The sequence below is a fragment of the Ceratotherium simum genome, chromosome 19 (genome assembly GCF_057802395.1).
Source record: "Ceratotherium simum simum isolate JZ-2026a chromosome 19, ASM5780239v1, whole genome shotgun sequence".
NCBI lineage: Eukaryota > Metazoa > Chordata > Mammalia > Perissodactyla > Rhinocerotidae > Ceratotherium > Ceratotherium simum.
Window position 1 is genome coordinate 54,372,148 of NC_141918.1, and position 12,117 is coordinate 54,384,264.

The 12,117-nt window shown below is 39.4% G+C and overlaps 1 protein-coding gene across 22 annotated transcripts in view; it reads right to left on the bottom strand.

Moving 5' to 3' along the window:
- The window catches only part of AHI1 (Abelson helper integration site 1), a 182,915-nt gene that overhangs the window by 13,464 nt on the left and 157,334 nt on the right, over positions 1–12,117 (bottom strand). For 14 of the 22 annotated variants that reach the window (XM_087444150.1, XM_087444139.1, XM_087444140.1 and 11 more), the window contains one exon: positions 3,049–3,107. The exons of 3 other annotated variants lie outside the window; for them this stretch is intronic. In XM_087444150.1, the coding sequence (XP_087300276.1) occupies positions 3,049–3,107 (59 nt within the window). Of the gene's footprint in view, positions 1–3,048; positions 3,108–5,504; positions 5,568–12,117 lie in introns of those variants that run through there. 5 more of the 22 variants (XM_087444141.1, XM_087444156.1, XM_087444154.1 and 2 more) reach the window with 2 other exon arrangements.

The following is a 12,117-nucleotide window of genomic DNA, read 5'->3' on the forward strand; positions in this document are numbered from 1 at the left end:
AACTATGTCCTTCTCATGAAGAGAAGAAGAAATTGAAGGAATCTGCAATATAATTATTATAAAGATGGAAAAATATATAGAGTGGAGGAGTGAAAGGATAGTTGGAATTAACTTTCATAGCTGCACTATATTAAGGAGAGATTTCATTCATTCATTCAGTTCACATTTTAGTGTTTATAGATAAAGGAGTTTAATATGATTGCAGCTGTATTAACTTCTCTCTGACCAAAGTTGTTAATGAAATACAGCATTCTATGTTTTTTAAAAAATCCAACAAACTCAAGACAGAATATATTAGTAACTAGGGAACTAGCTTCATTACAGACTCTGATTTGGGCAGCAGATAATAACATCACAGGGACATGAGGTACAAAAGGTGCACGTTTAACACTGTCAGGAAAATGCCTTCGTTAAATTAACCCAAAGAAGTTTCTTCTTGATAATCTTAAAAAGAGAGTGTAGCTTCACTAAAATGTGTATACACTGTCTGCACAGAAGTGACTGACATTTCTAAAAAAAAAGTACAAACAAGACAAGAAAGTCAAGTGGAAAGTGGTAGGAGGCAGTCCTATGTGGCTCATTTACAATTTTGGTCAACCAGCTATTAGGCAGGTGTTGCAACTGAATGGCAAGGCTGCAAAGAAACAAAACAAATCAGCCTCTGTCCACTTACTTGGGTACAATGGACTCACTCAGGTCAATAAAAGAAATAAAGACATGACTTGTTTGTACATACTGGGTTATAGTATTTCCACCTTCAACTTGCCTACAGCTTTAAAGTCATGAGAAATGTATCTTAATTCATCCTTACTTCTAAGAAATTATGCATATAGGGAAAGCCCAAGGCTTTAGATAAGCCTGAGCATTTAGATATATCTGAACTTCTCATGAAAATTTATTTTCAGAAGCTTCTTACGTGTTCTGTGTCATAAGGAGAAGCCAAGCTACCCTGACAGCCTTTAGGAGCTGGGATGCTTTGGCGGGCTTCTTTGAACTTGAATCTGGAGAGCATGGCGTGGATCTCTGGATCACCTGAAAACAGGCATCCAGTGGAGTCAGAGTGACTTCAGAGTTTTTCATTCACATACCAGGTAAAAAGTTCCAAACATTTTTATAAAACCTGTTCAAAGACACCGAGAGCACTGTTCCCATAATGTATTAAATATGGTCATTTTTTGGTTGTTGAAAGTTTGTCCTCACTGTTCCAATCTATCTTTTTACTTGTGTAATCTGTCACTGAGTACAAACTCCTTAGGGTGAGTGATTGCATTATCAACTATTATGTAAAATTTCAACTGTTCAGGAACTGAAAACATACTTGGCAGGTAAAACAAAAAGAAAAAAACAGAAACCTGGGATGTGTGGTTGCACCTTATGACAGGCCGAGGGACAGCATGGACAGGACGGTAGATCAGGGAAGACAGGACTGGTGTCCTGGACTGGGTCTCACTCACTACCAGCAGTAACTCGAGACAAATCACAGCCCCTGGGCTCTCGTTTCTCTACACGTTAAAGGTTCGCATCTCTCCCAGGGAAATGGCGAGACTCAAACGTGGTAACGTGAGTGACAGTGCTCTGAAGTGACACAACGCTATATACAGTTATATAATCCTCAGGATATTTTTATCGCTCAAAAAGAAAGATTTTTAAACTTACAACAAAATGGTATCTTACCAAGGAGGCTGATAACACTGAACACAGTTTATAAACAAACAAGCAAACACCCAGTAGTCTGGGATCGGGAGACTTAGGTCTTGGTCCAAGTGCTGACATAACGTGCCCTGAGAAATCTGCACAAGGCCTCTGCCCTTACTTTTCTTGACTCTAAAACAGAGGAGCTATAGAAAGAATTTCTAAGGTCTCTTCTAGGTCATGATTCTGTGACTCTTTTAAATACATTTAAAAATTACGACTGTCTCATGGGGCTGGCCCCGTGGCCTAGTGATTAAGTTCAGTACGGTCTGCTTCAGCAGCCTGGGTTTGGTTCCCAGGCGCGGACCTACATCACTCATTGGTGGCCATGCCGTGGTGGCAACCCACATACAAAATAGAGGAAGACTGGCACAGATGTTAGCTCAGGGCAAATCTTCCTCAGCATAAAAAAAAAAAATTATGTTCGCCTTTCATCTGTGCAATGAAATAATGCATGATTTTATTTGATAATTCCTGTAAATCAGACTGTCATCTAACTCAGAATTTTTGAACTGGAAGAGACATATTATTCTTCAAAATGTCAAAGGGTACAGCAGGGTTAACGTGAACAAATATTCTCCTGTGGGAAATTCAGCAGGCTTATCTGTGTGCACGTGTGTGTTAGCATGCACTCATGTGTGTGGGGTGATGGTGGTGGGATAACGGGCATGACAGACACCGAGGCTGCTCAAGGCCTTCACACTCAAGTGACAGTTTGCTAGTGATGTGTGAATACCAAGTTTGGGCTTAAAATTAGATACAAAATGATCTGAATGAGAAAAATGGAGAAATACTTTGGGAAGGTATTTGATGTAATTTTTTTTGAGGAAGAAGAGGAATTTTCGATTTATGTATTAAGTGACAGAGCAAGTACCAAATAAAAACACAAAATCTTCCTAGAGATCTTTTAAAATAAATATCTCAAAATAAATTGCTCCAACACATTGGGCATTTCCAGAAAATATATACTGATAATGTTCTGGTTATTAGCTTTTTTTCTTTAATGCCTAAAAATAGGCATTTCATTTTTTTTTTTTTTACATCATCTACTTGTTTTCTGTTAATGTTATTTCAAACTGTTACTCAAAGAAAAATAAATGATAAAATGGGTCCACAAAAGCAAAAACTTAGTGTGAAATTTTTATTTTATTTAATATTATTTCTTGTAACTTTGTAATACACACACTTCATGCATTAAAATATTCTCCTTAAACTAGCTAAACTCTCTTAAAAATCAATTATCTGAAATTTAACTTATAGTGTGATGTTATGAAAAGGGAAATGGAGAAACTGTCCAGGAAAAAAAATACCCAACTATTTATCACTGCAAATTATTTAGGAGGAGAAGTTGCTTACTGTGTCACAGACTCTGAGCCCAGTCTGAAATCCTGGGACTTGTCCTTAACGACTGACTGCTGGGAAAGAAGAAGAAGAAAAACAAACAGTAAGTCAAAAATTAGAGAAGACGACACAGGCAATATTCACATGCTGAAAACCCACAACTTGCTGAGTGAGGGAGCATGCCTGTTCTGAACACGAATGTCTACCAGCACAGTGCATTCACTCCTATGGAAAACCAGGAAGTAGCTCTCCAGACCGCTCAGCACTCTAGAAAATCAGCTTTCAGGTGTGTGGCAAAAAGAGTCAGCTGTGCATCACCCTAAATTGATCCAGTAATACTATATGGCATATTACTTGAGTTCTGAATTTATCTTTCAACACTGCATCTTTCCTTCATCACCTTTTCAGTATACTCTCTATTTTCATGGTGATACTCACTAAACTATATGTAAAATTTTGAATCTGAAAGCTCTTCAAATCTACAAAATTTGTTCAGTATTATGTTTTATTAATGGCACCTCTAGGAGAAAAACTAGTAAGTATTTTCAGTGGTGCCAGATTTTACCCTGAGTGTTAGATGGTCGCTCTAGAATTTGAAAATTAACTCCAAACGAAAGAATACTGTGGGAGGTGGTGTTTGATGTAAGACATCAACCCACTGTTGCTATAAAACAGACCGCAAATGTTTTTTAGAGATAATTACATGTTATGGAAAGGATCCATTTAAAATTCTCACAGAAAATATAGATCGTTACTATGTTAAAGTTCTGAATTAAATATACATGAAAGAAATATACCATATCTACCCAATTTATTTAAATAAAACACCCCCAGAAAACAAAAAACCAAAATGAAGTGAAAGAAAAAGATGCAGCTTCTCTTTCAGTCTCAACTCGTTTGAGTAACTACTGCTTTCTCAGTCTTATCTCTGGTTTTGCCTTTTTAGATTTCCTCCCTCACAATCAGACTTCTGCAAGATCATTCTTCAGTAAGATTTGGCACCGAATGTCTTTAAACAAGTATTACTTTTCTTATCATAAAGATTTCAAGAGGATATTGTGCTTCTCTGGACTATAGTTATGTGACATTATTGCTGGCTTTATAGCTTTAACTCAAGCATGTAATAAAAATAAGAATTAAAGAACAAGAAGACTTGGTGGTGAAAGGTGGATGCAGTAGTAAGTGAGCCAGTTTCATAGAACAACAAAAGAACGAATAACACCTTGATTTTTCTCTACCAGTGAAGATCTGACTCAGTTAAAATGTGTTTGGGGGAAAAAGTACAAACACATGGAAAATTCAAATTCAAGGACTAATTCAGATTGCAGAACAGTCTGCCTGCCTTCAACCCAACAAAGCAAGAAGAAAGAAAACCATCAAAACCTAACTCAGAAAGCATCAATAATAACCGAATTTCTTCACTTTTTTCTAGACATATGAAATAAATTCCAAACACAGCAACCAAATTAAAGGTAAGATGCTTTATTCTTTACATGGTCTAAGTATTAGTTCTATTTCTTTGCCTATGGCAAGACCAGCATCTGACCACAAATATATGTACACTCACGCGTCACGCGTCACTTAGCGATGAGATACGTTCTGAGAAATGTGTCGTCAGGCAATTCCATCGTTGTGCGCACATCAGTTTGTACTCACACAAACCTAGATGCCATAGCCTACTACACACCTAGGCTATATGGTACCAATCCTATAGGAGTACCGTCGTTTATGTGGTCTGTCGTTGACCGAAATGTCATTATGTGGCGCATGACTGTACATATATGAAACTTTGTAAAACTATTGGATTATTAAAAAAACTCAACATAATGGTTCTAATCAGAATTTGAACATACTCCAGAGGTTGAGGGGGGAGATGTCAGACTGAATTATACATCACCGTTAAGTCAATGTTACTTTTAATTATTTGTAGTGATCCTAACAAATGAGTAACAACATATTGCCACAGGTAGGTCTTACCAAACCTACTTTTAATATTCTGTTCGTGTGAAACAGATGCTGTGATGTCCTCACAAAGTTTGTCTTTAAGGAGGTTAAACTGACCCTGCCATCTTATCTTCTGTATTATTGCACTACTGTAACTGGCATCCAAGTCCTTTCTCACGATGCAAAGGTAGCTTAACCTGTGTTCAAATCCTATGAATTCCAAATTAGCAGGGTATCCACATTACAAAGTTTTAACACTTATTTGTAAAAGGACACTTATTTAATTAGGACCAACACTTCACTTCTAAACACCTTTACTCACTCATTCCTTGGTCTCAGCAGCAGCACGCCATATGGGTAGTTACTCATGGAGGCAGAAGGAGGGGGAAGAAGGAGGTGTCTCTGTGAGCTGTTTTGTTTTATTTTATCTTTAAACAAACAAGCCCCCAAGGCTATAATACCATCAGCCCATAAGCACCCCCATCATCAACAAAGCCAAGGAGCATGACTGCCCTTCTTTCCCTCCTGTCCACACACACCTCTCAGACAGCTGTTTTGTGACCTCGTTTCCTCTTCATGGATGCCCTTGACTTGGAGAGGAGGGATGAAGAGAGGAAGATGAGCAAAGCAGAGGAGACGAATGAAAGGACCAGAATCTAGAGACTTCCCTTCCCAAACCCTAACAACTTCTTAGTGATGCTTTTAAATTTAGATGCGGTGAGACTTAAACATGAAAGGAGCGATTAATGAAATGATTTTAAGTGCCTCCACTGATTACATGGAGATTTACCAAGAAGAAAACAACTCATAAATAGCTTTGTAAGAGAGAAATGGGCCATGCAAACAACTCACTCAAATATTTCTATAAACTTGAATAACGAATATAACATTAGGTAAACGTTCAATCAATGTTTGTTGTAGCTAGCACATCAGCTTTAAATAAGGCAAATTTATGACATAGTGTAGCTCTATTTTTAAGTGCTGTTGATAAACCTCCTGATATCTACCTTTTCCATATAAATTAATATCTATAATTTGTTTATACCCACTTTGTAGGAATTGTTAAAAAAGAGAGAAAAAGCCCCCCAACAACCAGGGTTGGTGGTTAAATTCTAGTCTTAGTTCTGTCATTAAATCTTTATGTGGCCTAAGCCACTTAACTTCTCTTGGGGTTCGTTTTTTACTTGCAAATGAACAGGAGGGGCTCAGAATAAAAGCATTAACTATCACAGCACCATTCTTGTATTTTACAGATGAGGAAATGGAGGCCCAGAGTCACCGGGGTTACAGAAGTAGCCTGCAGGTTATAATTCTGTTTTTCTAACTGATTTAACAGCAAAACTATTTTTCAATACCATTTTGTTTGAAAGCCTCACATATAAACATTTGAAAGGAGAATCACTCTAGTGAAGCTAGGTTTGGTGGCCTGCTCTCCAGAGACCTGAGGAATAGGGCTCTACAGAGGAGAGTTTACAAACCACTGGAGTAGACAAGCTCAGGATTCCTCTATTGCGAAAATTCTGTTTCCAGGAGCACAATTTTACAATTTTAAATATTCATATAAGTTTGGTGTTGATTCTTTGATTTTAGAATTTATTATGAATTATGTGAGTTGTATTTGATGCTAAATCTTCCAATTATAATGCTTTTCTTCAAGGACAAAATATTCCTCTGCATTAAGATACAGTTTCTAGAAGTATATTAAAACAAAAAGTGAAGGCTTTCATCTCGATTCACGATTTGTAGATTTGGACACTAACTGTGCCAATTAAAAACAACACTGGCCAATACTGATGGAGCACCAGCAAACACAGAGCACCACTCTGCAAGTAAGGCTCTGTGCTGGACGCTCTGGGGATACAAAGCTGAGGAGGCTCTAAGAGCTCGTAATCTAATAGGGAGAAGTGGGGATACAACCAACAAGGCAGAAGGAGGTGCGCGTTATGATCAAGGTAAAGGGAAGTGTGTGGAAGTAAAGGAAGAGAAGCCTTGAACTGTAACTGGAAGCTTCTGAGAAGGACTCACAGAGGATGGGGCATTTAGCTAGATCTTAAGGGATAAATTGAAATTCTGATAATTGGAGAAGCACAAAAAACTATACAGTTCAAGAAACCAGAGTGAGCAGAAGTTTGAGGGATGTATCTGCAAGGCAGCATAACGAGGAGGGCGCTTTGGAAGATGAGGAAAAGTAGGTGAGCACTTCCCTTCAGTCTTTGAGGGGTGGGACCTAGACAAAAACTGATGAGATCTAGACTTGATAGACAAACGTAGAGCTGACTGAGAGTTCTGAGCTGGTAAGTCACACGACTAGATTTCTGTTTTAGGAAGGTCTCTCCAGTAGGCAGGTAAAAGGTGCATTACAGACTGGAGAAGGGAGAACGGAGATGGCTGTGGGCAGAGACCAGGGGCTGTTGCACAGCAATCAACTTCCCAAGCTCCGCCTCCTCAGTTCCCTCTTTAAACACTGGCATCCCCAACGCCTCCAGCCTCTGTCCTGTTATCCTCCACTGCCTCTACTCCCAGAGATTCAACCAGCATGTTTATGTTAATGACTTCCAAACCAATACCCTGGACCCAGATCTTGAGTTTTCGTCAAAATGATTTGACAATCATTAGTTTTCAGCAAATCTTGTAAACAGCAGTTTTTTTGAAACACACTTGGATCCATAAATTTTCATCGAAACTACCTTGCAAGTCTGAGTTTTCAGCAAATCTCTCCTGAGTCCCACAGATGCCTGAAAGATATCTGCAACTGGCTGCTGCACAGACACTGCCAAGTTCACGTGCTCAAATTGACGTTCTTCTTATATTCGTACACCCTGAGATGTTCAAATTAGAAACCTAGATCTCTACTATTCTTTCCCCCCAATTTAGTCACCTAATCCTAGTTTCTCATGTTTGGCTTGGATTACTGCAACATACCCTCCTGGGCTTATTTCTTCCAGTACTGCTTTTTTCCTGGCTTTTCAGAGATCCTAGAATGAGCTTTCGAAACAACCAATTTGATTATACCATCCTCCATGCTTTAAATCCTTCGATGGCTCCCTACTACTTTCAGGATAAAATCCAGCTCCTTAACATGTCATACAAAGACCTTCTTGATCCTGTCCACTTGTTCAGGTTCAGCTCTTTCTGTTTTTAACTTGGCATCCTAAGCTCGGGCCATGATGAAGTATTTGTGGTGGCCCAAGCGTACCATGCCTTAGTGTATATCTGTTCAATCGGCCTGGGGTGCCCCTCCTCCCATAAAACTCAATTTAGAAATCAACTCCTCTGGAAAGCCTTTCCTGACCTCATTAAGCTTAGGTCAGGGGCCATTTCTATTTGCTCTCCTAGAATTTCCTGCAGAACACTATCAAAACACTTATATTATTATGCTGCAAAAAACGCTGATGTTTGACTATCTGCCTGCTCTTTTGAAAGAGCACTCCTTGAAGGTGACGGTAGATGATTCCATTAACACACTGGAGTACAAAGGAAAAATCAGGTTTTAAAAAACAGATTTGGTTTTGGGTATATGGGACAAGAGATTTCAGATTAAAATCTATGTGAAAATTTCTAGTAGGCAGTTAGAAATACACTGGGGGAATTCAGAACAGGAGCCAGTTACAGATGCAGAATTTGATACATCTGAAATACCAAAGCAATATCTGAAACTACGGAGGTAGAAGGGATAATCCAAAAAAAAAATGTTAGAGAAAAATAAAAAACAAAAAAAAGATGCAGCGTATATCTTGGTGAAGGCGGTATTATAGTGACAGGCAAAGCCAGAGAAAGAGAGGGAGAAAGGAGAGGCAAGTTAAGGAAAAGAGAAAAGGCAGAGACAATGGTGTTAATGACCCAGAACACCGGGGTGTAGAGTATTTCTTTACAAGGTCTGTAAACTGTTGGATTTAGTGCCTCCCCCTATCTTGCCCTTGTCCCTTCCCCCTGTGACCAGTTGGTTTTTCAGTTTCTCTGAAGAGCATTTCTGGCCACTTGAGGGCTTGTGCACATGCTGTTTCTAACGCCTCAAATGTATCCTCCTGCCTACCTGGCCCCCTTATAAAAACTAACCCATCCACTTCTCACCACAGGACTCACAGTTTCCCTTCACTGTCCTTTTATTGCTTATGTTTAGTTTTGTGAAGCATTAATTACTGTTACTTTCACTCATTAGACTGTAAGTTTTATAAGTGGAGGGACTATTTCTGTTTAATTCACCATTATACCATCCAGACCACATTCCACAGTGCCTGGACAAACAATGGACATTCAATAGATAAACATTAAATGAACAAATAATGAAGGTGCCAAAGGGGTGGGGGAACGAGGATGAGTGAGGGCTGGCAGAATGTGGGAGGGAAATGACCACAGACACAGTGGAGAGGTCAGCCACAGAAAGCAAGGGCACTTCTGTCTTTGAGATCTGAAAGCAGCTGCAGAAGGAAGGTGAAATTACAGAGATACAGAGGAAGTAGGGATGAGAAGTTGAGGGGATTCCTGTTGGACGACTTCTCTTCAAGAAGTCAACTTGGAGTAAGGTTAGGAACCTGAGAGACGTGGACATGATTCTGACGAGGCACTGTAAAGAATGAGGTAGAGAGCCAGGCAGGAAGAACAAAAAGATGATCAAGACCGTGGGCCTCATGGAGACTGGGAATCACAAATACAACTCAGAGACAACCAATAAAATTATGTGATCTTCTTTAGCAATGATAAAATGCCAGAGTAAAAATGAGAACAATGGACAACCCGGGGTCTGGTAAGACCAGGATGCCAAGTCACATACTCCAACTGCTGTGTGTATCTGGCATCAAATTGTTCAGTAATTGCTGCTTCCATGCATTTATTTCCTGGTGGTCTAAGGGACCTGGTTTGGGGAGTGAAAACTGACTGCAGATAACCAAGAAGGCAGGAAACATCAGAATGCCCCGTCCCCGTTTTTAAATTCCTACAAACTGAAGAGTCATTTGGGTCATACACTTCCTTCGTGGGACCAAACCGTTCCCTAGTGATGGGAGAGGAGGGAAGGAAACGAGAGAGACTGAAGGAGACCTGAGAGTTTTAGTAAGTCCGCTGCTGCTTTTGTCCTGCTGAATGTCTATCTGCCTGTGTGCAACATCCTCACTGCTGATGTGGAGCACAGGGCTCAGACCTGACTGGGAAGATTAATAAATGCCTCAGTACAGCTGCTCCTATTTGTTTACCTGATCCATCCTCTGTTCAATAAACATTTACTGCATACCTGCTTTGTGCTAGATGCTGGAAATTCAATTTTGAACAAGACATAGTCCCTACCTTCAAGGTACTTTTATTTCCATCCAAAGAGGAAGAAAGGAATAGAAGAAAAAAGTAAATGCATGAGCCATGCTAGAAGTAGTAAGCTACACTCTTCCTTTTAACCCAGCTTCCTTTGCCTGACCTTCCCTTCTTCATCTTTATTATAAAAGACTTACAGGTTTTATGAAACAACTATGTACTTTTAATAAAGTTTCAAAATACAGCCGATCCTCATTATTTGTGGATTCTGTATTTGCAAGTTAACCTACTCACTAAAATTTATTTGTAACCCCCAAATCAATGCTTGTGGTGCTTTCACAGTCATTTGAATACACGCATACATGCAGAGTGGTAAACAATTCGAGTTGCCCAATGCACACATTCTCAGCTGAGGTCGGAACATTGGAAACTTCTAATGCCTCTGCACGTTTCTAATGCTCTGCCTCACTGTTTCAGCTCTTAAGCTATAAACAAGTGTCCTTTTTGTGGTCTATTTAGTGTCATATTTTTTGCATTTCTGTGCTTTTTGTTGGTGATTTTGCTGTTTAAAATGGTCCCTAAGCATAGTGTTGAACTGCTGTCTAGTGTGACTAAGTGCAAGAAGGCCGACGAGCCTTACAGATAAAATGCATGTGTTAGGTAGTTCAGGCACAAGTTGTAGTGCTGCTGGGTATAAGCTCAATTTTAAGGAATCAACAGTGTATATTAAATAAAGTGTCTTTAAACAGAAACACACATAAAACAAGGTTATGTACTGATTGGTTGATGAAAACGTGGTGATGAGAGGCTCACAGGAACCTAACCTTGTACTTCCCCTAGGAGCACTGGGTCACTATTTACTAATTTAGTGTCCACGGTGAATCCACGGAACATAACTACTACGAATAACAAGAATCGACTATGTTCTTCGGCATGGCTTCTGTGTACCAACCAAATTACTATTTTATTGTTCTTAGTTGCTACCTCCTCCAATCTTATTCCTGACATATCTATCAAGTTTTTGGGAACTCTGTCTCAACCAAATCATAATCATTTACTGAGAATATCCTACATGTAAAATACTAAGGTGGGAACTTTGGGGGGAACGTGACTATTGGAAAGTTGGTTCCCATTGGTTTCATGTAGCTGTGTGGAAGGAACGGCTTACAGACTGCTATATAGTCAGGTTGACTGGAAGTTTACATCCAGATATCAAGGGGCCTGAAGTAGCTACATTACTCCTCCAATGAGGCTGGAAGAGTATTCTCTAGCAAAATTCCATAACTCTTTGTGTCTATAAAGGAGGTTTTCAGAAATATAAAGGAGTACCTCCCAAAGACTAGCATGTTTGGGGTGAAGTCTGGGCACTGGTATTTTTACACAAATGCCCAAGATGATTCTGATGCCTAGCAGTTTGAGAACTATTAATCTGGCATATATCAAACCAGCAATTTGTTGGGGCAGGTGAGCTCAGGACTAATTCCTGACTTCTGTGTCTGACGCTGATATAGTGAGTACAGTATACCAGCCAATAAGCACATTTTGTTGTGACCCCTACTGTCTCCTCCCTTTCTTGCCTTCTTTCCTCCCTCTGGTTTGAATCTTGATTCTTACCAACCCTACCCATCAAGGATTTCAATTTCTCCTCTCAACAAACAATATTAAACAGACACAGTGACTCAGAGGCTCATAATTTATTGAGGGCAAATATATGTATAAATAACCTGACAATGACAGAGCAGGTGATAAATACAGTAAGAAATAAACAATATGCTATGAAATTATGGGAGAAAAGAGATTTCTTTGATCAAGGGGAGGTTCTGGCTGGTCTGTCTGCAGCCCAATCTAAGCCAGTGATTCCTTATTCCTCATCATCTCAGTATGTGTACATATGTGTAT